At 39.7% G+C, this 27262-nt stretch overlaps 1 protein-coding gene across 3 annotated transcripts in view; it reads right to left on the reverse strand.

Moving 5' to 3' along the window:
• The window catches only part of DTNBP1 (dystrobrevin binding protein 1), a 131630-nt gene that overhangs the window by 9456 nt on the left and 94912 nt on the right, over positions 1-27262 (reverse strand). For all 3 annotated transcript variants that reach the window (XM_081054714.1, XM_081054715.1, XM_081054713.1), the window contains exon 8: positions 134-289. In XM_081054714.1, the coding sequence (XP_080910840.1) occupies positions 134-289 (156 nt within the window). The remainder of the gene's footprint in view (positions 1-133; positions 290-27262) is intronic.

Below are 27262 nucleotides of genomic sequence, written 5' to 3' on the forward strand. Positions count from 1 at the left end.
ATGACAAGACAAACGTGAGGCACCACTCTGATTTGGGAGGCTTTCTCCCACGCCCCGCCTGGGGGGTGCAGCATGACACCATCTCTGCACATGCAGGGAGCCCCTGCTGCCAGCCGCCCGCGCCCCCACTTGCCTCGCCTCTCTGCTATCTGCAAGTAACCGGTGGAGAGGTACTGCTCCATGTCATGCTGGAAGGCTTCCTCAAAAAACTTCTGCCGCTCCTTCAGCTTCATTTGCTGGGTGTGCTCCATTTCCAGGACCTTCTGGGTGTGCTCTGCATCTAGTTCAGCTAAGGAAACAGAATCATTGGGTCAGGGCTTGAAAAGGAACTGACATAGGAAATGGGTAAATACCTACTCACATCTACCCTCTAAGCTGACAGTGTCATGTCTGCTTGTCACACTCCGGCTGGTGCCCCGACTGCGATACAACCAGCCTCCTCTCCTCAGTCGGCTGGCTACACGTGTGCCTGCCATGCCAGGCAGCTTGGCAGTCCCATGCCTTCGCACCTGCTGTTCCCTCTGCTGGAAGGACCTTCCCACCCACACCTCCCACTCTTCATGCAACAGCTGTTCCTCTTTCATGACCAACCTCTCAATTAACCCTTCAACTCAAGCAGAATTTTCTGCTGCATCTGTAGGTTTCCCCAGCAGTGTGATCCAACTTTTGATTCAGGCATTAGAATACAACAGGTAAGGTAAGACTTGGACTTCCGGGAGCATTGTTACCATGTTATTCATTTTAATATCTTATCACCAAGCTCAGAGCCCTAAGGACTCAAGAAATGTTTGTTGAAGAGTAAGAATGCAGCCACAGTGGTCTATTCGAAAAGAGTCTGGTCTTGACTTTGCTGTTCATTAACCATGCAACCTGTCAGTTCAACTTTCTCAGACTCTCATTACTCATGTGAAAATTTGGGACAGAAATAGTAACTCAGAATTGATGTGAAACTTAAATGAAAACTGTGAAAGAACTTTATAGTTAAAATGAGCAGTGATCTTTCAAGGTAGGCCGAGGAAGTCAGAAAACAGGGACCTCAGTCCTATAACCGCAGGACAGGGAACTGGATGGATGGAACTGCCGACAACTGGAATGAGCTCGGAAGTGGATTTTTCTCCAGAAAGGAATGTAGCCTGTGAGACCCTGAGCAGAGAACCCAGCTACACCAGGCCTTGCCTTCTGACCTACAGACTGAGCCAATTTGTGTTGTTTTTGAAATACTACGTTTGTGGTGATCTATTATGCATAAATCTGACTGGCTGAAGAAGAGAAAAATAACAACTCGAGTTCTTTACCTTAAACACCTCTCCAGTGGCAGACACCATGCTAGGTTAAGTATGACAGGAGAACAAGGTTTCAGCTATCTTCCTGTTCTGGAATAAACTTAGGGCCCCAAACTCTGAAAAATAATTCCTCCCAAGGCATTGTTCCTTCTGGTTCATCTCTAAGGAGTGTCAACAACTTTGGGATATTAGAGCTCATAGCACTCCATTAAAAAAATTCTGATTAAAAATGCACAGAGGATCTGAATAGACATTTCTCTAAAGAAAACATACATACAAATGAATGGCCAATAGGTACCTGAAAAGGTATTCAACATCACTAATCATCAGGGAAATGCAAAGCAAAGCCACAATGAGATATCACCTCACACCTGTTAGAATGGCTATTAACAAAAAGATAAGGGAACACTTGTGTACTCTTGGTGGGATTATACCGGTGTGGCCATTATGGAAAACAGTATGAAGGTTCCTCAAACAATTAAAACTAGGACTACCTTATGATCCAAAGTATTTATCCGAAATAATTGGGTATTTATCCAAAGTAAATGAAAACAGGATTATTGAAAAAGTATCTGCACTCCCATGTTCATCGCAGCATTTTCAAAACAGCCAAGATACAGAAACAGCCAGAGTGCCTGTCAGTGGATGAATGGATAATGAAGATGTATATTGCAACGGAATATCATTCGGTTATGAAAAAGAAGGAAACCCTGCTGTTTGAGACAACATGATGGGCCTTGAGGGAATTATATTAAGTGCGATAAGCCATACAGAGAAAGACAAATACTGTACGATATCACTCATCTGTGGAATCTATAAACGCCGAACTCAGAGAAAGAGCGAGTACGTGGCGGTTACCAGGGGCTGGGGGTGGGGGAATTGGGGAAGCTGTTGGTCAGAGGGCACAAACTTGCAGTCGGAATTTTAAGTTCTGGAGATCTTATTATAGCACTGAGATTACAGTCCACAATACTGTGTCATATAGGTCAAAATTTCTGAGAGTAGATCTTAAATATTCTTAATACACACACACACACACACACACACACACAGATAATTATGTGAAGTATTAGCTAACTCTACAGTGGAAATCACATATAAATCAGTATAGTATAAATATATCAAATCAACATGCTGTAACCTTAAACTTACACTATGTTCTACATCAATTATATCTCAATTAAAAAAATCTTTGGGATGTTATCAAGATACTTTTAACAACAACAACAACAACAAAAAGACCCATATTTACAATGAACAGTGGTCTGCAAGCCCCACGTGATCTGCCTGAGTCGTTCCCCCATTCCTCACAAATACCCAACGCCACATTTCACAACTCCTGAGTAGGACATAACCCTGCAGGCATGATATGTCTTAAAAACTCGATGATGGAGTATATTTTTATCCCAAATCCGTTTATAGTTTCCCAATACTTAGAATATTCTGGTCAGTCTTCTTGTCATCTAATCTACACACATGTAAGGAATACAAACCAATATTACCAGGAGCAACACCCACAGTCAACTCCATCTTCCCAGGTGCACACAACTGTATGTACAATACTGATGACGCGCATCCTCTTCATACCACGCTAATCATTATGTGCTTTCTCTATATTTCTCTGTCACCCTAACTCACACCCCCATCTCATATATTCACTTACAGGGCGATGTAACTTGGAAAGAGCACCGGCTTTGGAATCAGTCCAGCCTGGGGTCCTATTCCTTTTAGCAGACGTGTCTGGCATCTCACACCACAAGCCCTCGGCCTACTTCTGATTTCTGCTGCTCTGGGTGAGCTCCCTCATATGCCCACAGGCCCCCCCCTCAAGGCCATGTCTGTGATCTCTTCCCGGTCATAGTAGTCTCTGAATCCTGGAGTTCTGGGGAATTAAGGCAACTTTTAACCCGCGGGTGACAGCAGTCAGTGTATCAAAGCCCCCGTCTCCCATCCTTTGGATGGACAATTCTAGGAGGCATTCTGAACACTGCTCAGAGAGCCTGGAGGGACTGCAGCCCCTTGGCTGTGGCAGCAACTTGAATAATCCATCTCTTCACTGACGTCTCCTCCTTTGCTCACTCTCTCTGCTTCCCGGATCACCTCCCACACAAACTTCATCTCAGGCTCTGCTTCCAGAGGAACCCCAGTTAGGACATTCTATTGCTAGCTATAAGCAATTCAGTCCTTGCATCTCAGCTTCCTCCTCTGTACGAGAGGGAAAAAGACCTTATTTCATAAGGTTGTTGGCTGGATTAAAGGAGGTAACACGTGAGGCCCCAGACATACAGCACTGACCAAACCTGTCACCTAATGTTAATACCAGCATCATGTAAAACGGCAGATTCATGAAAAGGACAGATACACGACCGCGAACCAGAATGAGTGCAACACAGAATCACCCCAACTGTCCCACTCAGGCACTTGAAGTCACCTTTCAGTGCTCTCAGTAAATCTGCAAGGAATTTAGAGTGTACTCAGAAGAGTGAGAAAAAAGAGAACTGAAGATGTCTTTTCATTTGTTCACTTCAGCCATCAACTTGTCTGTTCAACTGCTTCACGACTGCCACGTGCATTAGAATAAATCAACCCTAAAATAGATTAAGTATGCTTCTAACACTTCAAAGTTCAATTAATCTTTTTTTAAAAAATAATTCCAGAATAAGCAGCTCAAAAACAAAAATCAACGCAGAAATCATCAAGGGGGTTTCCATTAAAGAATATGTTGTTTAAACTGAATTAAGATTTTCTACAGACATACAGTTATGTAACTTGAAAACTTCCATTCTTCTCAAGACTTCTGCTTCATGAGTTCAATTCGCTCCTGTTTCTCAAATGTTAAGTCCTATAGTTTTTTTTCTATCTTGGGTTTTCTATATTGGAATGAAATCTAATCATGTCTCACCCCTCACAAAAGAGGATTTGTTTGGATTAGGAAACTTTAAAATGACTTTAGAAAAAGGAAGAAAATGACTGTTTTCGATTTTAAAACATGTTACACACTAGTTACTTGAAATACTTCCAACTGCCCTCTCCTGGCTCACACTATTTCAGAGCCCCTCGTGTAGCTTAGGGCTGACTGCTAAGCTAGAATCACCGACAAGTGAGTTACACTGTACCAGCTCCGCACTCAGGATCACGATAAAAAGGCACATGGCAGACGTTAAAAATAACTGTCCTGCTCAGCATCTAAGACTCATCCTCGGCTACGTGCGAGGATATTTTAACTCTGCTCTTTGTCCTGGAATCATTAGCCCAGCTTTCACCAAGAAACAATCACATTTAGGAATGGTGAAATGATGGAAGGACATTTGAGGGAGTATTTCAAATCTAAAGGTTTAACAGCATGTGAATTTTACAATGATTATGGAAAAATATAAAATACAGAGCACTTTCTACAAGGAAAAATGACCCCTTATTCTGGGAAAAGCAAGACAAAGATTTATAGAACTTCAAAGAACAGCCTTAAGATTAAAAAGAAAAAAAACCATGAAAAAGCTGCAGTAGTTTTTCTATCAGGAGTCAGGAGTAATCATTTAATTCCATTATCAACCCAGGTCTGTGTTTCCTTTTATTTCAACTCCACATCATTGCTCAAGTTTTATCTGACTGCATCACTACCAATTTCAAATGGATAAATTACTCAAAACAACAACAAAATCCCATTGTCAGTGAAGATGGAATAATCAATTCTCAATTATATGTTTTAATGGGGCATAAGGGTACCGCAAGATATATGAAACATAAAAAAAAAAATCCATCAAGCTCCTTTTAGGAACAATTTCAACCTATTCCACAACGAATTTAACACAGCTGTAAGTACTAAGACAGTAAGGTGGGGATGACTGAAAATGGCCCCCAAAGCTGCTGGAAGGAAATGGATGATGTGAGGAAAACCAGGATAAACCTCTTTGTTAAAAGAGTTAATGAGAATCTCTTTAACCCAAAAGTGTTAAAAGGGTTACAAATTTAAATGTGTTAAGAAAAACCCTGGTAATCTCTACATAATAGTAAAGCTTGAGAGCACTCTTCATTCAAGATAAATAACCAAGACTAAGAATAAATTTAATATCTATAATTGAAATATTTACAACTCAGGTGTTTTTATATTGTTGGACAGTATGAATTTTGTGACCCTAAAATACATGTGATGTGATCAAGGGAGAAATGTGAAATCTCTGTAAATTTTCAAATAAATTTCTAAATACAAATAGCAAATAAATATCTTTACAAACTGGTTTTGATAAAAACTTAATGGCCAACAGGCTATCACACTGTATGACCACTAAAAGACTATAACAAAAATCTGTTGGTAAAAAAAAAATCCCTGTGAAATCACCAAAAATAGATGACCACAATAGCTGTGGGTATATACTCATCAGGTTTTCTTTTTTTCTTTGAACTATATATATGAAATTGCTATTAATATATTCATTTTTTTTTGGTATCACTGGAACAATTGTTGTTTTTAACTTTTCACTTTGAAATAGTTAAAGGTTCACAGGACGTCAGCAAGAAATGTCCAGGGCAGCCCTGTGCACCCACCCGCGCCTCCCCCAATGCTAACATTTACAGAATTATGATACAATCTCAAAACCCAAACAACTGACATTGGTACAGCCACAGACCTTAGACTTTGCCAGTCACACGCACACTAGTGTGAGTGTGCAGGGAGCTCCCCACAATCTTATCACATGACTAGTCTGTGTAACAACCACAATCAAGATATTGAACCACAAGGCTGCCTCAGTCGCCCTCTTACAGCACACCCTCCCTTCCCCAACCGCTAACCTGTTCTCCAAATCTGTAATTATGTTTTTTCACAAATTTTACATAAATGAATCATGAAGTATGTATCCTTTCAAAATTGGCTTTTTTTCACTCAGCATAATTTCCTTGAGGTTCATCCCAGCTAGCTGTTGCATGTACTGATAGTTTGTTCCTTTTTGTTGCTGAGTAGAATTTCAAGGTACAGATGAATCACAGGTTGAATGATTCACTCACTGAAGGACACCTGGTTTATTTCCAACTCTTGGCTGTTAGGAATAAAGCTGCTATGAACATTTGTGTACCAGTTTCTGCATGAAAAGAAGTAATTTTTCTGAGATAAATGCAATGGCTGGGTCATACGGTGAGTACATTTTCAGTTTGGAAAGGAACTGCCAAACTCTTTTCCACAGTGGCTATTCCATTTTTCTGTCCCCATCATCAGTGCACGTCCGAGTGAGTCCATTCCTCCACAGCCTTATCAGCATTTGCCTACTAATTACAATACAGGAATCTGTTTCCTGCTCTCTTTTTCCCCAGGGTAGGTGTCTGTTAGAAACAAGTTTCAACTCCCTCTTAAATAGTACAATAATTGCTACTTTTCTAGAGGGACTTTTAGTTCCTTGAGATATTTTTTTTCCCTACTTTACTTTTCTTTACATTTGGACTTAGTAAAACATTTAATTCAAAAAAAAAAAAATTCTGTTCAGGAACCAGGACTTGTTAGATGATGACAAAATATTCAATATAACAAGATGTCCTTCCAGTTTTAAAACTCACCAATTCTGTACTTTTACTATTTAACCGCTATGTTTTATTTCTACCTTAAATTAATTCTCAAAATAAGACACACTCAACCATTTTTAAAGTCTCCCCAAACTCTTGACCCCACCTTAAAAAGTGAATACAAACTCTCAGATAGGACCAGACAGACACCTTAAATTAATATTTTTCTAGAATTGGGGCTTTTATACATGGATTTTAAAAATGTAAACTTCTACATTTCTACAGGTTTTAAAATTTTTCTGTTTAGCCTTCATCACTAATTAGGTTTTAAGACAAGATTTATAATTATTTTATGCCATGTATTATTTCTATGAGTATTCTAAAGTATTATAGAGCCCTATTCCTCAGAATTGGTATTTGGAAAATTAATTCAACTGCATGCTACAGTTAACACATTTTTCAAAATAAAGTTAAATGACTTTTTACAAAACTTTTCTTCAACCTCCAACAACACACACATGCACACACATACTTAATCCTTACACACATTTATCAAGAACCAAATGGTCTTAATTTTTTTTTACATGCAACTAAGAAAGGATGATCCTTACCTAAAATATGGTAGTTTGGAATAATGGCAGGTTTTGCAGACCGTCAGAATTAACTTTTGGACAACAAAGAACTCATGGCAACTCCTCAGGAGATTTCACAAAGTTCAGTCCTTTGGAACAGCTACTGGAACAGCTGTTTCCTAAACCCACGTCACAGGAAACAAACACTATTCTAGTATCTAAACTTCTAGAATGCTTTTAATATTTCTGTCACTTACCCTGAAGGAAGTAACCACTATCTAGAGTATTAGCAAAATAGATACTGCGGAAACACAATGTGTACAAGGTTTGTTGGAAACAGTTAAGATAGAAATGCTCAACTATACCTGAGCTTAGCCAGCCTGGTGTAGCTGTGGGTCTCCCAGCCACACTGTTTCCAACTCCAGGCCTCGAATTACTGATCCGTTAAAGGGGGAGGTGGGTGAGGTGGTGGACAGTATCCATAAGAAGGTCACTTTCAATTCTTAAATACTACATTTCTATTTTTACCAACTTGTCATTGGAGAAGGAAGAGGTAATCCCAAATCTTGTCTATTTTTGGTCCAACTTATATGAAGACCAGATTAGTAGTAAGGAATTTAGGACCTTTTGAATTAGACAGTGATATTTTTTTTAAAAATGTAACTATTAACAAAAACTTGAAGGTATTTTTGTATTCGTTTTCTCGGTCATTTTAGTGCTTAAAGAAGGATTAGAACCAAAACGCTTAACATTAATGGATAAGTGAGAAATGCACTCAGTCTCTGGTCAGAGACCTCATGTGTTATTGACCTGTTCAAAGATAAAGGTGGGGGGTTGCCAGTGGAGCTTGGTGGCCTGCAATGAATCCAGGTAGCATCAAGACTGTAGTATGTCCTGCAGGGGGTCAAAATGACTAAATGGGCAAGATGAGTCACACCTTAAAGGAGTGGATCAACTCCATGTGCTATTCTGTGATATGTTGACTAAACATACCTTTTTTCTTTCTTTTTTAAGGAGGGAGCAGTTCCCAGAGGCCCATGAGCGGATCGCACAGGCAACTTTAGTGTTATCAGCACCACGCTCTAACCAACTGACCTAACTGGCCACCCCATAAAGAAACTTTTTTACAGAAACAATACATAAAAATGCTGTATAAAATATGAAGCATATATCACGTTATCCCAATCTCTAAGTAGTTTCCGATATTTTTTCTGTAAGAATAAAAAATTCCAGGCTAGAAGCTCTGTGTTATAGATATTTAGGCAATAGCCCAATTTCCTGGAATTTTGAAGTCACATCTGAAACTTTCCTGAAATTTATTTGGGGTATTGACCTACTCAGTAACAACTATTTGGGAAGGGGGAGAATGAGGGAGGTTTAGATGTCTACAGGAATCCTTTCAAACTCCAAAGATGAGTTTTTGTTACTACATGAACGATTCTAGAAAAGTACAAACCTGCTATTTAAAAGTGTTCATTCAAAGAGGTTATAAAGAACAGCAGGCCAGTGGTTCTCAACCTTTAGTGGCATCAAAATCCCGTATATGACTGATGAACACAGAGATTTCTGGGCCCCACGCCTAGTTTCTGACGTAGTAATCGGCAGGGCCCGAGAATTTGCACAGGTAACCAGTCCCAGGTGACGCTGACAGCGGTGGTCTAAGGACCAGACTTGAAGAACCACTGCCTGAGGCGAACTGTACCTGTGCGTCCATTTCATTCAAATGTTTACTTTGTACAAATATTTATATAATGGGGAAAAAAAGAAATATAAGATGGGGAAGCTGGCACAATTCATGGAAATGACAGAAACGTCCTCTCCTTACCTCTTGAAAGTATCTACGAAATCATCTACAAACAGCAACAACCAAAGTACATAAACAGTGTGACCTGTGGTCCCCTTCGCTGGTGAGAGACAAGCGCCTGCGGTCATTGCCACGGCACTTCTGCCTCGTCCTGGGGACCCCTGACTAGTTCCCGCTCAGTGGTTTGCTTGGTGGCTTCACACAACAGGAGACAAAACACGGTGTGACCGCATCTGCTCTTTGTCTTGAAGCCTAGGACTAACTGAGGGTGTGTTCTCATCCTCTCCATTCCAGAGACAACATGGAAAGGTTTCCCAGTCATCTCCATGTAGACATTCACGTAAATAATATAAAATTACATTTGTATTTATTACAAAATTAATAGACAAAAGACAAAACTCTGGCAAATAATTAACAAAACAAAACAAAGGAAACATACCCAAAGTGAGATAGGAGAAAGAGGGTATGCCAACACAGATACAGAAGTGATGTAAAAATACGTGACTAATGATGGGGTCAGGACATGCTACCCCAGAGTATGGCACCTCAGTGTGTGAGTATTGTCAGCTGAGGGAGTTTGAGAAAACAGCAGAAGCAGGTCCCTGATCTTCCTGCCATTTCTCCCCTGAAACAGGTCGTAAGGCCCAGAGGAAAGAAGCATCCTTATCCCCAAGACAGAGAGACTCTGAGAAGATTCCAGACACACAGACTCTGTGAAGTCCCCCCCAGTTGACTATGCTTCCCTCCACACTCCTCCCCTGTCAGACCCTCCACAACCGGGCCCTCGTCATCAAACCAACTTCAACCACTCACAGGTCTGTTTCTTTAGGTTTTCATTACCTTATGAAGGCCCCGTGTCGTGTACCACATATTAAATTTGTATGCTTTTCTCCTATTAATCAGGTGAATAAGTGAACATCAAAAATGAAATACAGAGAAATTTCAAGAAAACCAAATTAAATCTTTAAAGTTACCAATACAGAGATCTTACATACAACTGAAGAAATTATCAAAGATCAACAGACACAAACACTAAATGCTCTTGCATATTTAAAAAAATACAATAAAATGGGAAATGACAGACTGAGGAAAAACAGTTGCCACAACTGGCAAAAGACCATTATTTTTACCATAGTAAAATAATCAATCGAAATTGTTGGAAAAAATTAAGACCCCAATAGACAAAACAGATTATTCGCTGAAGAGAAAAAATGTTCAGCCCTGTTTGAAGTAAGATTTTGGTCAATACATAAACAATACTAACGAGAGTGAGGTGAGATACTCTCATTATTAGTGCTAGTGTAAACTGTTAAAAGACCTTTAGAAAGCAATTTGATAACATGTATCAAAACCCATAAAAAATCCATGTATTTTCACATAATCATACCTCTTCTGAAGATATGTGCTAAGGACATAATCCAAAAAAAGAGTTTTCTACATAAAGAAGCTCATTTCTGCATGAAATGATATCCACTTGATGAACTATCATGTAGCCATTGATAAGTATGGTTAAGACATTTATAAGATATTAAGTGAAAGAAGAATAAAAAGACAAATACATATAACTCGTCATATGAAGAAGGACTGGTAAGCACTGCTGAGAAAATAGCTTCATTGATACAGTGAGATTGTGGATGGTTGTTTGACCTCAATGTAAAGTTATCACATAGCTTTAGAATTAAAAATTCTAAAGTAAGTATGAGATTCTGTACACACACAAAATACATCTTAATTCCCCAATGACTATGTTTTTTTGACATATCCGATACTTTACTGTTTTTGGTGATGTTATCAACTTAATTCTTTATTTAAAGATATTCAATGAATGTATTTCTTTATTCATTTATTCTTATGTGATATCATGCATTTAATTTCTGCAATACATTTAATCATGTTTACTATGTGCCTATCATTCTTTATAGCTTATTTGTTCATAATTTAAACTACTACTTTATAGTAAGACTACAGTCGGGCCGGCCCGGTGGCTCAGGCGGTTGGAGCTCCGTGCTCCTAATTCCGAAGGCTGCCGGTTCGATTCCCACTGGTTGAGAGCCAGTGGGACTCCTCGAGTCCCGCAAGGGATGGTGGGCAGCGCCCCCTGCAACTAAGAACATTGAACACGGCACCTTGAGCTGAGCTGCCTCCTGGATGGCTCAGTTGGTTGGAGCGAACCTCTCAACCAAGGTTGCCGGTTCGACTCCTGCAAGCGATGCTGGGCTGCGCCCCCTGCAACTAGCAACGGCGACTGGACCTGGAGCTGAGCTGTGCCCTCCACAACTAAGAGTGAAAGGACAACTTGATTTGGAAAATAAAGTCCTGGAAGGACACACCGTTCCCTAACAAAGTCCTGTTCAAAAAAACACTACAGTAAAATCTAGGGTAATCTGGAATTTTGACGAGAAATTTCTGTTAACCAACATTTTTGAGCTTCATCAATATAAGTAGTTAATAATGATAACCCAAGACACTAAAAGGTTTTAAAGACCTTTCTCAATTATTAGAAAATTTTATAAGACATTCTACTGCTTTGAAAATTGGTAATCTTTACAGACTAAATGGTAAAATTCAAGAGATATAAGGTCTAAATTAACCAGAAACTTCTTCCCAAGCTTGAAAACCTAGTATGCTTGTTACGCCACATGAATAATGACATATTTAAAAGTTTTAAATACTTCCACCTTCTATTGATTCATGGCTGTTAAACAATCTGTTCATGCTTTAAGATAGATCACACCCAGGAGTTCACATCAATATTTTCTATTCCTAAATTCTAAACATAAGAAAACAAGTTCTTCCAATTTCTAACATTTGGAAGAACGGAGTAACTTTCTTGCCAACAGAAAACTTAAGGACACAAAACCCAAAAGCATCCCCTTGCTCCTAACATTTGGATTTCAGCACAAAAATGGTGTCTATGGAATTTTCTCGGTAAGACATTCTCATATATGTAACACTGACTTCGACTGGCTGCCATTTTATAAAAGAATCTTGAGAAGTCTCCAAAAACTAAACTCAGATGCATGTCTACAGATTTGAAGGAGGGGGTGAAAAAAAGAAAGAATGCAATAAGATCTCAACCTAAAAATGAAGCAATGTATATTTAAAAACAAAAACAAAAAAGCTGTTGGTAGTGATAGGGCCTGGGGTTCAAGCCTATAGCTTGGGTTTGTTTTTCTTTTAATCATGAGAAAACTGAGCTATAAACACTAAGTTTAAATTTTCATTAATTATTAAAAATTTATATTTCTGTATCTTATTCATCCAGGAACAAGCAACCATTTGACAAATGTGAACTGATTTTGACAGCAACCCCTTGAGATTAGTGTCACTATCTGAATGGGGAAATAAGCTTTGGTTCCTTTCTCATGAGTCAGATCAAAAATAAAATGCAAACACAACACCAAGAGCCGGCTTCACGCTCAGGAGAGAACACTACAACTCCTCCTCGTGGTTTCGGGTGCTCTACACGATCAGAGAAACTCCTCTAGTAACGAACTATAGAAATGATCCCTGAACACAATAGCCAAGATATGGAAACAACCGAAATGCCCATCGGTCGATGACTGGATTAAGAAGCTGTGGTACATTTATACAATGGAGTATTACGCAGCCATAAAGAAAAAAGAAATCTTATCATTTGCAACAACATGGATGGATCTAGAGAACATTATGTTAAGTGAAATAAGTCAGAAAGAGAAAGACAAGTACCATATGATCTCACTTATATGCGGAATCTAAAGAAAAGAATATGTGAATGAACTAATCAGAAACAGTTTTGGGGACACAAAAAACCGAGGGTTGTTAGATGGGCGGGGGGGAGGGGGTTGGGGATGGGGGGAAGGGTGAAGGGATTGGGGGGCGGCTGGTGACCACAGGATGGCCTCAGGGTTTTTTGAGAATTACTTTGGGGAACTTATTCAATAGTGTTTAGGGATTTTGTTGGGTGTCCGATGGACATGTGTCCTGTTTGGGAGACCACCTCAGGGATGCTGTGGATGCCTGGTCATGGCATTGTACACCAGAGGCTGGACATTAATGAATGCCAACTATAATTTTATGTGTATAATGTGATGGCTCGGTGTGAGGTCGGGGTGGTGGTGGATGGGGGGAGGGGGATTCACGGTGTGAGGGATGTAAAAATAAAATAAAATAAAATAAAACTATAAAAAAAAAAAAGAATAAAAAGACGAACTCCAAGAAGGGTAGAATTTAAAAATACAGTAAAAATTTGGTGGAGAACAAAAAAATAAAAAAAATAAAATAAAAAAATAAAATAAAATGCAGTCAGAGATAATACCACTTACAATTTCATATTTGAACCCAAAGAATGTGTCAAAGGAATGCCATCCCTGTCTATAATTTGAGCGTTTCTATCTGAACAGAAATGATTGTTTTCTTTTGTAAGGGGATGTGAAATATGGAAGCCCAGAAATACGCAGGCTGGCAGTGGGCCCCAAATAAGGTAGAGGGGTCCTGCTCTCAGCTGCCTTACTGCCCTGGTCCCTCAGGGCTACCTGGGGCCTCTTCTCTTGGAGGTGATTTTCCTGCCCTCAGTAGGCTGCGTTGTCTTTCCCCCAGCATTTTATACTCAGCTAGCTGTGTCCACTAAGCTCTATAAGAAGTTTTTATAGGGTAAGATCCTTTCAGCTCTTCAGAGCCATGATTCTGTGTTTTGGGGTTTTGGATATGCTTGGGATATTTGCATTTTAAGAGGACACCATAGAATCCAAAAGCCTTCAAAGCTCAAGGAATAAAGCTAAGTGAGGAACTGCTCTTAATCTTTTTGGGAAGGGGACCCTGCCCCAAGACTGCGTAATCACAGCACCCAAGGAGTCAGCTCTGGACTTCTGCCAATCCCATTTCTACTTCAAGAACGGTGCCTACCCAGGGGTGAGACAGGCAGTTCCCCACAGACCATCAGTGGAGTGCTGGGACATCAAAATCATGTTTAAGATTACACATTACCATGATTCTCAATGTTGACAGAATAATTCAGATGTTGGACTTCTTTAGACTTGAAGGATCAGTGAAGACCACTTGACAATATTCAAAACAATCACCTTTAGAGACCTTTTTACGTATGCTTCCTTGATTTCAAATTAAGTCGTCCAAAAATTGCAATCTAGAACAATGGTTTTAAATTTATTCAAGTTTAAGAGTGGGTGTACTTTTATTGACAATTTACTGAGAAAATACATGACAACAGAAATCTAGTATGAATTCAGTAGCACTTTTAAAATGACTGAATTTCCGGTAGCATTTACACACTTGAAACAGAACACTGCACATATTTGCAATACCAGCTATTTATCACACAGGACACAAAGCTCAACATGCTTTTGAATGCAAGGGCCTCTCGTTATAAATGTCCTCATGCCACAAGTTGGAAACACTGTCTCTAAAATGTTCAGTGACAGGCAAATTTCAGCATGCTTGGAAGCCTCATTATTTCCAAAAGATGTTTTAGAAATGGGGATTTATCACTTTCAATCACAAGCTGTTGAAGGTTTATGAATGAATGGCTTATGAATAAATCAGTATTATGAATGGCTGCTTTGGTCCCCTCCCTCCCTGCACCCCAAGTCCCTCCTCACAGCAGCTAATGAGATAGAGGTGAGATATGGATTCTGTGTTTCCGGGGCAGGCTGGTGGTACAGCCAGCAGGCATGGCAGGAGATGATCCCGAGTAGATCTATCGGTCCAGAAGCAGATAAAGAGGGTGCATGAAAAAGGGACTAGCTAGGGAATATCCCAGCCAGGGAATATCCCCGCCAGGGAATGTGTGGGGCAGTATGTTCAGTCACCTGAATGTTCTGCCTTCACTTTGTACGACTTCCTGAAATTTCACCAATTAGAGATTTTTATGTTTTAACATGTTCCTTTTAAGCAAGTATAATAGAATACTGTGTTTGGGAGCTTTGAGAAAATTGTAACATTCAAAATTTAATGTGAATTAGTTTAGTACGCTTGCTTTCTTCTTAACACTTCTCTCAGATTCACTGCTGAATAGATTATGGGGGAAAGTGGGTAGAAAGATGATTTTAAAGAAAGCAGTGGAAGGGAGGGGACAGCTATGATGGGAGCCTCAGGAGGGGCTTCGCCCATGAAAGTGTAGTGCCTGGCAGAAGGATGGACCAGAAAGTGAAAAGGACAAGATGAAATGTTAGAGATGCATTATTCCTGATTCAAAATTGTGTCCAGAGATTATTTGACCCTCTGCTCTTCATATTTTCTCCTGGCTCTTCAACTACATTATGAGCAGTGAAGACTTGCAAGAACAGCTTAGAAACTAAACCACCATTCGGGAAGCTTCCCTAGAAACTGCCTTCCAGTCACACATGACTTATAACCGGCACCCCACGGAACTCCAGGCCAAGCTCTCTTCTTCTGCTGACCTTTTTTTCGTGCCTGCCCTCTGCTCTGAGGCCTGTGCTCAGAAAGTTCTGCTCATCCCCAGGTCTCAGCCCAGGTGCTCCCTCCTGACATATGCAGGAAGTTTCAGGCGCTTTCCTCCACGCTCCCATCATAATGGATCTGTCTTCACTGCTGCCACCTGCCTGCCCTCCGTCATTCCCCACACACTACGTTCCTTGAGGGCAGACACTGTACCTTTAAACTTTAAAGCGCATCAGGATATGCCACCCCAAAATATGCCACTTTGGAATCACGATTATTTGGAGCTGAACGCAACTCAAGCAGCAGGTGCAGGAAAAGGCGTTGCCCTTCCCCTTTCTGCCTAAAATCAGGTATACATTTCCCTTTGTGAAGGAAATAGAAATTTCCATCAGTAAAGCTGTCTCCCTCTCCATACCAGGAAGAGGAATATGACAGAATCATGGGGATGATTCATCCATGCAGAAGGCACCAAACTAGAGTCTGCATAACAAATCTTACTAAATAACTCTTATCTTTCATTATTTACCCCCCATATTTACCACCCCTGGCAGCCCCAGCCACCCTCCTTCCTTCGGGAGAGTTACTTCTCCACAATGTATCGCCCAGTGTTACAATGGTGTATAAGTCCCTGGGTCTAAATCCCTTCACTTGTTTTCTGTGAAGGTCGCAGTGTGCATGTAAAAATTAAAGTACTCAAATCAAATAAAATCTGTATGCTTTTTCTCCTGTTAATCTGTCTTCTGTCAGTTTAATTTTCAGAGCCCTGGGCGCTACACCTAAGACAGTTTTTCCTTCCCTACATTTTCAACTTGGCCTGTAGTGCCTGGAACGTGCTCAGCGCAAGTCTGGTGAGTGAATGGTAACAATCGCAAATGGAGAGAGCACAGTAAACACAAAACGCCCGGAGCAGGGGAAACACCAGCTGCACTAGGCAGCCACAGCAGGCCAGGTGTTCCAGATGCCGTCATGTAGGAGACGGCAGCTCAGGAAACAGCGGTGTGGCTGACAGGAAACACTAGCACGCCGTCATATGGGCTGACAACAAACATGTACAATTATCAAGGCTAACAATGGGAGTAGGAAGTGGCTACAACGGGCTTTCGGGGGCTGGCAGTGGACAATGACGGCAAACGAGTCCACAGAATCCGTGCAGCACACACTCAAAACCACCTGAGCTTAACAAGACTCATTTTAGGACAACAACGTCATTAGCCAAGGACTACAGAAAAGTTGGCTGAGAAACCTGTAAAGCATTAAAAACAGCATTCAAAAATAATAAACCATCCTAAAATGATCCACAAAATATAGCCTCTGACTCCCTAAAATTCATACTGACAAAATGATGCAGTAAACCTTTCCTTGGGGTTGGCAACAATTGAAAGAATACAGAGAGTTTATTCGGTATAGCCTACCCCCTGTAAGGATATTCATTCATTCATCGAAAAGTTCAACACATGCAAGAGATTATGGGAAGTCCCTTATATGTACTCAATGAAAATCACAGCAATTCATACACAAGAAGCCTCTTTTGTTATAAGAAAAGTAAAACTTACAAGTTAAGCCAACATTCCTAAAGTAAGACCCACACTGTTTTGAAAACTGATATAACAGTATTCTTTTCATGAACTCTCTAAATAACGTCAATATTCCTTAGAATGAAGGCTTGTCGACCAACCCAATACACAGAAGTAAAGTTTTCTTACTAAGTGGTCGTCCACTGTTCCAGGCAAGAAATGCTGATTAATTATGAGGCAGGAGTAAGGAAGCACAGCATTCAGGAAATACCTACTCAGGAAAAAAATTCATTTAAGCCAAAACAGAGTTCTTTTTATTTCATCACTTTCTCTTTTTGTGTATGAGCAGCATAAGATGGAGAGAAAAACAATATACTTCCCAAACTCTTGCCAACCTATGAAAAATGTTTGCTTAAAAATCTAGTAAAACAAGTCATGTTTCTCTATGAGATGGTTTGAAACATATCATGAACACCAGCCTGTTATATTTGCGTGTCCTTTAAATAAGTTAGCATATAAACTAAGGCACTGGATAAAGACACAGATTGTTAAACACTTAAAAACACAAACTTCACATAATGTAAGATTGCATCATACAAGATATATATTCTGTTTTAAACTCAGGTAAGATAGAACCACACAGTATACCAGATTTGATCAGCATTTTGGCATAAATTGTTTCAGGCCTTTCAATGTCCTTCATATACCTCTCCTCATATGCAGAGGAACAACTTTGTTTATTCTTCCTGTTCAAGGCAATTAATAACAATGTTTTGGGCAACTGGTGAGCTTTGTCTTTTTGGCTGGGACATTTTTGCCATTTATCAATCATACTTATAAAAACCCATGTGGGTCCCTTAGAAAAAGGCCGGGAAGTCTGATAGTTAATTTCGTACATCTTTTCATTATTTACTCCTTTCCTTTCCTAAATCTAATTCCTTCTATTGATGATCATGGGTATACACACAAGAGATGAAATATTTTCTAATTTACTAGAACCTCTTAATTGTGACAGTCAAAGGCTCTTACATTTAATTTATCATTTAGGACATTAAGAAGCTAAAATGATCCAGCAAAGGGATTTCAACATCATGTTCTATTTTTCTTTCTTTATAGCAGCATTCCATTACCTCTCTTTCTCTACAACTTAAATCAAGAGAAACCTTTGATTCTCTCTAGTGTACTTCAGAAAATTGTAAAAAGGAAATATGTTCCCAGGTATCAATTTAATTTCAGACAGAAGAAAAAGCACTTAGTAAAAATAACACGTGTTAGTTTTCTGAGCAAGACACGTCTCACCATTAGTCTAGAAATCCCAGTGCTTTCTGTTGTATTTTGAAAGATAAAATGAATTTGATTTACTGTAAACCCTTTGAGAAATAGTAATTTGCTTCTATTAATTCACTGAGTCAATTAAAGGACACTTTGGGAAAATCATAGAAAAGATTCTTCCACATTTCATCTTTCAGAACTAAAATAAAAGCTCAGAGTTTAAAGTTGATACTGTGGTCTTTGAAAATGTCTCACAATCATTTTTTGCTGAATTCATGGATTAGAACTGACAGTTTGTGCCACTTTTCTTGTTTTCTTGTATTCACCAGATTCAACTATGAAGGGGTTCAGAACAGACCTCCCCAAAATGTGCTATTTTGGCATATGGATTGTTCTGAGCTGAAGGCCATCACCATCCTTCTGCTCCACCTAGAAGAATCTGAATTGGGGGCCTTGCCCATAATACAAGTTGTCACCAGACATCACTGTTTCTGACCTGTCTGTAGGGCAGGGCAAGCATCTAATTACTGACCATCTGCTCTTATCGTCCTGCAACGACCTTCCTCCCCTCCGAAGCCCCAGGTGCCTTACCTCATCCTCAGCTCAGAATACCACATCTACCTCATTTTACCATTCTGCCTCTAAATCTTTCATACAGGTGGGGTTCCCATATGTACATATGTAATGAAATTTGGCTATTTTCTCTTGTTAATCTGTCTCATGGTGATTATTAGGCCAGCTGGAAGAACCTAGAAAGGTAGAGAAAAATTTCCTCCTCCTTCAGTTATATTTCCCCTGATAACTTCTTGAATTCACAAAACAGGCAGGTCAATCCTAGACTACTTAACCCTGGAATATAAACCCCTTTTACCTAAAGAGTTTCCTTCTCACAGCAATGGGACTCGACCTTCTACGTGTGAAGCAGAATGCTTAGCATATCAGTAAGTACTTACCTTAAAAAATTTTTTTTTAATGAAATGAATGTATGAATGAATAAGTAACTTGCTTTCATTTTTTTTCCCCAAAGTCTTAGGAAAAAGGAGGAAAGCAGTGAGGATGTTTAAATTAAATTGCTGTGTATAAGCTGTCAGAACTTTACCTCCTGGTAGAAAAAACTCAGTAAGCAGAACCCAAGACAGGTGTGTGCTAGGGAATGGAGTGGAAGCCACAGACACTGGATTACTCACTCTTATAATCTCCTGGTTGAGAAGCTTAACCAGGCAGAATTCAAGGCAGGTAGGCTCTCAATGTCCCTAATATTCTCTATTTTCACATTTCCTTTGGGTCCATACAGCCATTATCTCTAATTGGTCAGTGGCCTCCCTCCTAATTGGTCAACCCAAATCTATACTGGCTCTCTTTCAATCCATTTCTACACAGCAGGCAGAGTGATTTTTCTGAAAAACAAATCTGATCAGGTCACCCCTCCCACTTAATTAATAAAACCTCTCCCAGACTGCTGCATTTAGGATTATTTCACGTGGCTTAAATGATCCCCTTACCTCTCCGGTCTCATCACCTATCACTAACTGCACTCACTCCAGCCCAGCTCCAGTGGCCTCCTCCTGACTCTTCAAACTTGACATAATCCCATTGGCCTTGACCTTTGCACATGCTGTTCTCTCTAGTTGAAATCTCTTCCCTTGCCTCTTAGCGCCTACTCAACTTTCAAATCTCAGGTTTGAGATATTGTGATTTGTAAGATATATGTATATAAAATGAATTAGATTTAATGTAAACCCTTTGAGAAATAGTAATTTGCTTCTATTAATTCACTGAGTCAATTAAAGGACACTTTGGGAAAGTCATACAAACTATATATATATATATATATATATATATACACATAATATATACATAATATATAATATATATATATTACATGTGATATATATATATATATTACATATATATTTATTTATTCAGATGACCAAACTATATTTCTCAGATACATCTGGCCTTAATCCACAGTTCCTGGCTCAGTTCCCAAACCCCTTGGAACTTCCTAAGTGACGAGAGCAACAGCGGTGGCTTTTGTTATGTTAATGAGGTGAGTTTTTGTCCGAGGGTAGGGGCTGATTGCCAGAGGAGCCAACCATGTGGTTACAGGATTGGAACTTTCAGTCCCACCCAGTGATTTCTGGAGAGGAGAGAGGGGCTTGAGGTTGAATCAGTTGTTAACGGCCAATGACTCAGTCAATCATGACTATGTAATGATGCCTCCATTAAAAATTCAAAAGGATAGCTAACTTGTTGCCCCGTTTTTTGGAGAGTGTCCACCTAAAACACTTCCATGGGCCACTGTGCAGGCCCCAAGCTCCACAAGGACAGAAGCTCCTTTGTTCAAGACCTCATTTTCATCTGACTATTCATATCCTTTAATAACCTTTGTAATAAATCAGTCATCTAGTGAGTAAATGGGTTTTTCTGAGTTTTGTGAGTTCTTGTAAATTAATCAAACCCAAGGGCGGGGTCATACGAACCTCTGATTTATAGCCAATCAGTCAGAAGCACAGGTAAGCACCTGGGCTTGTGACTGGCGTTTGTCAAAAGGGGTGGGGGTGGGGGGTAGTCTTATGGGACTGAGCCCTTTACCTGTATAATCTGATTCTATCTTCGGGTAGACAGTGTCAGATTGAGTTGAATTCTGGGATGCCCTGTTGGTGTTGGTGAATTGCTTGCTGGTGTGGGGAGGCCTGCATACACACACATATCGGAGACTAGGTCTCAGGAACCTCATTTACAGCTTAAGTACCACTTCCTCACAGAATTCTATGACCTCCATAATTAGGTAAAACCCAACCTATTATTAAAACCTCATAGAAAACTTATTGGAGAAAATAGAAAATCTTCAAGGCAAGGAGTTCTTGGATATGACAGCAAAAGCACAATTCATTTTCAAAAATTTTGATAAAATGGACTTCATTAAAATTAATTTTTATGCCTCAAAATATACAATTAAGAAAATGAAAAACCATAAACTGGAAGAAAATATTGGCAAATCATGTATCTGAAAAAAATTTGTATCCAAAAAATATATAAAGAACTCTTTCAACTCAATAATAGGACAACCCAATTCAGAAATGGGCAAAATATTTCAATAGTTATTTAACCAAAGATACACAAATGGCTAACAAGCACATGAAGAGATGCTCAACATCATTAGTCAATGGAGAAGTCCAAATTGAAATCACGTAAGGTACCACACCTCACCCTTATTACAATGGCTCTATTACAAAAGAGAGACCATAACAAGTGTTGTCAAGGATGAAAACTGAAACCCTCATATACTGCTGATGAGAATGTAAAGTGGTGAAGCAGCTATGAAAACAGTTTGACAGCTTCTTTAAAACATTAAATATAAATTTACCATGCCCCTCAGTGATTCCACTCCCAGGAATCGTCCCAGGATAAATGAAAACATACACCCACGCAAAGACTTGCACATGGATGTTTATAGCAGGATTATTCATAATAAACCCAAACTAAAAACAATCAGAAGTCCATCACCTGGGGTACGGATGAACAAAATCTGGAATATGCATACAACAGAACACCACTCAGCAATACAACGGAACCAAGTACTGATCCATTCTACAACGTAGATGAGCCTCAAAAACATTATGCTAGGTGAAAGAAGCCAAATATGAAAGACTACACATATGATTAGTATGATTTCATTTATATGAAACATGCATAAAAGGCAAATCTATAGAGGCAGGAAGCTGATTAACGGCTGGCTGGGAGCGAGGACTGACTGCTAAAGGGCAGAGAAAGGTCTTTTGGGGGCTGGTGGAAATGTTCTAAAACTGGATTGTGGTGATGGTTGCACAACTCTATGAATTTACTGAAAAATCATTGAGTTATACACTTAATATGGATGGATTTTATAGTATATAATTATACCCAATATAGCTGTTAAAAAGCAAGAAGAAAACCTCATGGGAACACGTGGCTCCTCCACAGCACTTACTCAGCGGTGTCTGGCGTACAGGGCAGAGAGAGGGGAAATCCAAGGCCCGTGGCTTCTGTCATAGGAGGCAGCCTAGTGCAGTAGAGAGTACACAGGCTCTGAAGTCAACAAGAAAACGTGTGAACGCCTGCTTCACTACTTAAACTAGCTGGCTAATTTTGGAAAGTTAATTAAAATCCCTCAAATGCAATAAACTAGGGACACAAGTCCTATGGCTACTGTGAGGATCAATAACAACATATGCACAATATGCCTTATGTCCCCTTCACTCCACTGAAGTTGCTTTTCTCACAGCCACCAGTGGTTTATGTGTTGCCAAATCCAATGGACATCACTGAGAAGGCGACAAAGTTGACCGGTCTCTCCAAAATCTCATTATTCCGAAGCTTGTCAATTCTGCTTCCACAATATCTCCTGACTCCATTTTTACCTCTACCACCACGGCCTCCATCTTAGACCCGGTCCCTGTAATACTTCTAGCTGTCTGCTTCTACCAGCCCTTTCTACCATCTGTTTCCCACAGAATCAACAAGCGTGAGCTTTCAAATTATAAATCAGATGTTAACCCCTCCCCTACACTACATTAAATCCTTTGTTGGCCTTCTATTGCAATAATAATGAAACTGAAACTCTTTATAATTCCCCACAAGGCCCCTTGGGGTCTGGCCTGGGCAGTGCCTCCAGCCTCACTGCATTCTGTCCACACAGGCTGCTGCTCAGCTGCTTCAAACCTGCCAAGTTCTTTTTTCCTTAGAACCTTTGAACACATTGTTCCTGCCACTTAGACCATTCTTCCCCCCTTTATTCATACTGGTTTCTTCCTTTTCATCCTTTCACCCCAGACTTCACAGTCACTACCTCCCTGCCTTTTCAACCCTCTTCACCAATCAAACAAAACTGTGTCCCCGTAATAATGATAATTATTGTTTGTAAACTGCCTATCTGTTCCTACTAGACCAAACTCCATAAGGTATCTCCCCTGCCACCCAAATCTATGTCTGCACAAGTGCATGAATATGTATATATGTACATACACACACCTCTGTTTTGTGGGGGTCCAGACGAGACCCCAAAGATGTGCCTCTGTGGTATGCAGATTGTTCTAAGCTAAAGGCAACTTTAGTCGCAGGTTCAAGAGAAACTTCTGCCCCCACTAGAAGAATGTGAATTAGAGGCCTTGCCCGTAGGAGATTATCAGAGATAACTTCCTTTGACCTACCTATAGGGCAGGGCATACTTCTATTCACTAAAGGTCTGCTCTTATCACCCTTTGAAGCCCGGAAGTCACGTTCCCTCTCCATAGTTCAGGATGTCTTACTGTGTTTCCCGGAAAATAAGACCTAGCCGGACCATCAGCTCTAATAAGTCTTTTGGAGCAAAAATTAATGTAAGACCCAGTATTACGTTATTATAGAAGACCCAGTATTATATTATTATATTATATAAGACCGGGTCTTATATACATACGTATTAAATGTGGTTACTTTCTCTTGCTAATCTGTCTCATGCCTATTTGATTATCAGACCAGCCCAAAGAACCTTGAAGGTAGAGGAGAGTTTGTTGATCCCCAACAGTTGGCGCTGAGAGTAGGATAAACGCACTGGCTGACCCCCCCTCACCCCCATGAGGCTGCTGCACCCTGGGGCTCTGACACAGGCTGGCAGAAGGGAAGGGTCTTACCACACCAGCACACCCCCTATCTCTGTCTGCAGGATCTGGTGGAAGCCGAAAGTGTAAGAATCTTTTCCTTTCCTCTAAATTTAGACTGACAGGAGAAAATATTTGTGAAATGCGTTTCTTGGGCTAGCGACTCTTGGTTACTTGGTGTGAGTACTCCTGGGTTTTTTCTCTGTCTCTGTCTGGTTGTCCTCTTGTCATCCTGTTGCATGTCCTTAGGGCTCGGCCTTACAACTAGTGAGAATATTTTCTCTCTGGCCTTTAGCATCCAGAGGGTGCACTGCCAAGGTGCACCTTGCTGTCTAACCGGCCCTGACAAGCCCTCAGGGAGCTCTGTGTCTATCCGGTTCCTCCCTGAGCTGGTCTGCTATCACCGCCTGCGTGACGCCTATGCAGGCGGCGAGCAGCTGAACAAGCTTAGGGAATCTTAACCTTATTCTGTCCAAGGGGGGAAGGCATGTGATTCCCTGGGTTTTGGAACAGCTGTTTAAAGACAGAACTCCCCATCCTTAGGTTACCTCTGGGGAGAACTGGGGATGTATCTTGCACCCACTGCATTGAGTCGCGATAGATCCTTCCATCGAGGTCAGACAATGGATCCGTTTAATTGAGAAAAACTTCTGAATTGAAAATAAATTTGTTAGAGAGCACTCATTGTTATACTACCATTTTCATGTTTCCCTGAAAGTAAGACGGGGTCTTATATAAATTTTTGCTCCAAAAGACACGTTACCACTTATGTTCAGGGGATGTCCTCCTGAAAAATTATGCTAGGGCTTATTTTCCGGTTAGGTCTTATTTTCAGGGAAACACGGTAGCTAGTCATTAAGGTTCCATTAATAAGATGGAAAGACAGAAATTAGAACAAAAATCAAAGTCCACTCATACCCCTTCCTGTTTGCCTTCAGACGTTTGCAGATATTGTAAAAATCAGGACATTGGTAATACAACTGTCCTGCACTTAAGAAGAAAAATGAAAGAAAAAGAATGGCAAAATCTTACTTAAAGACAACCTAAAATTTTATGTTCTAAGAACTCAGCTTCGAAACTGTCAGTTTGGGAACCCTAAAATATGGCCAGACAGAAATGCGGGTTAAACTACATTTACGGCTGGGGTCCTACCAAACTGCTGCCAGCCCTCACAGAAATGATAATCTAAAATTACAATGGCTATTAGGAGGAATGTGCCAATTAGAAAAACAATTGGGCTAAATAAAATGGACATCAATGGGGTTAAAACAAGGGTTTTAGTTAGTATAGCACTACCCAAAGCTGAATGGGCCATACTGATCCCTTTCGGTCTCCCTCCCCACCCCCCCATTCCCCTGGATTAAAGGGCCTCAAACAAGTCTGTTTTCTTTACCCCAGTGTGGAGAAATCATAAGACTGGAGGGAAGAGATCACGATGAGAAACCAGAGACCAGCAACTGCTTGGGGCAGCAGTCAGGCTAGTTAAATCAAGTTAAAGACCGATAAGGGCGAGGGTCTCTGGGCCTGACCCTTTGGTGGGGACTCAAAGCTTTATTGCTCAAGAGTGGGAAAAATAGTCAGGAGATAGAACAGAGCAATTTCCAGGACTCTTTCATATGGGAATTCATGAACTGTGGTACCACAACCCATCGGTGAAGCCCTGACTCAGGCTACAATTAGACTAAAAGAATATGGAAATGTAAGGAGTGATAAATTATGAAAATTGGAATGTTTATATCAACTTTAATTGATAGCATCTCTTTTACCTGATTGTGTTGTGGAAATAGACATTGTGTCTCATTGGGGAACTGGGACATGAAGGCTGTCAGTTCTTCCTTTTGGCTATCAGAGGGAAAGATTCTAGAAGGTAGTAACCATTGCCCCCTCTTGGGTCCTTCAAATTGTTTAATAATACCAGAAATATTTACTGTTTCACCTAGCTGAAACCTGTCAAGATATTTGAAAGGATTTAATAACTTTTTGATCAGAAATTTGGCCAAAATGGAAATTATAGTCAGAGCTTAATATGATTTTTTTATTTTGAGCCCTCTTCCTAAGCTAAAATAAAAATTATATATCCAGAGGGGAAGAAGCAAATTAGAGATTACGCAGTTAGACAGGTAGGTCAACCTATGTTGTCACTTAAGTTTCAACACAAATTTTGAGAGCAACTGTTATCTTACAAATCTTTGTGAAACCAGAAATGCAGCTCTAGAAGCTGTTCAAGCCCACTTATCTTCATCATCCCCAATTCCTAAGGCTGAAGAAAAAAAAGAGACTAGGGTGTTTCTGAAAGCACAAACTGCTTCTGTGGTTCCAAAGCTCCCTTGCCTGGGACAAATGCTTTCCCCACAATATTAGTAAGAAAAACCTTTAGTCATCCACACAGGTAACCTTAATTTCTTCTGCCTGAAAAACAGTTTGGATCCAACTGTTCCTTCACATGATGTTACCCATCCTAGGGCAGCAATTCTACAATGAAGGCTAGATTTCTGTTCATGTCAGTTTGTATGTTCCTATGTGTTGTGTGGTATTTTCTACCTCCAGATGGTACCGTTGATTTATAAAAAAGAGCTCTATTACATTGACTTAAACAAGCAAAGGCTTGATTTAGAATTCTCAACAATATAACAGAAATTAACCCAAATACTTTTCAGAATCACGGGATCTGGGAAAACATTTGATATTAAAACTGGTTTGAGTTTGGTTTGGTTAAAAGGCATATCTTTAGAATAATCAGCATTATATAACACTTTTATTCTACCTGGGTTTATTAGTCAAATAAGTTCATGTTATCTCTATTGCAAAATTTGTCTGCAAGAAAAGTAAGTTGGTATGAAATTTTCATAAGTAATCCAACCTTAATTGTTAGGAACAAGTAAATTAAATAAATGTAAGTAGGACAAAAGGATTCTTTTTAGGTGAACTCTTAGTGATAATTATATTGTTAAAAATGGTTTCTTAAATCTCTTTGATAACTTAAAACTTTAAAGTTTTGCTAGATAAATTAAATGATGGATATTCATGGAATGTCCAGACCATTTCCAATTAAGATAAAAATAAAATATTAATTACTGAGCACAGGTTTATTTACTTTTTGCTTATTACAAAGAAACTAAAGATATTTGGATCCATCAGTAAATATGTCTTGTGCCACAATTTTTAAAAAATTATCCTATGACGAAGTAATTTCTAGAAATTATTAAATATGTTCATAAATGGATCAATCTAAAGCATACTGGAGTAACAGACAGTTCACAATTGCTTACTTCTTCATTTTCACTAGAAATTAAGGTTCTTTTAAGGTTAA

This window comes from Rhinolophus hipposideros (assembly GCF_964194185.1).
Source record: "Rhinolophus hipposideros genome assembly, chromosome: 8".
In the NCBI taxonomy this organism is placed as follows: domain Eukaryota; kingdom Metazoa; phylum Chordata; class Mammalia; order Chiroptera; family Rhinolophidae; genus Rhinolophus; species Rhinolophus hipposideros.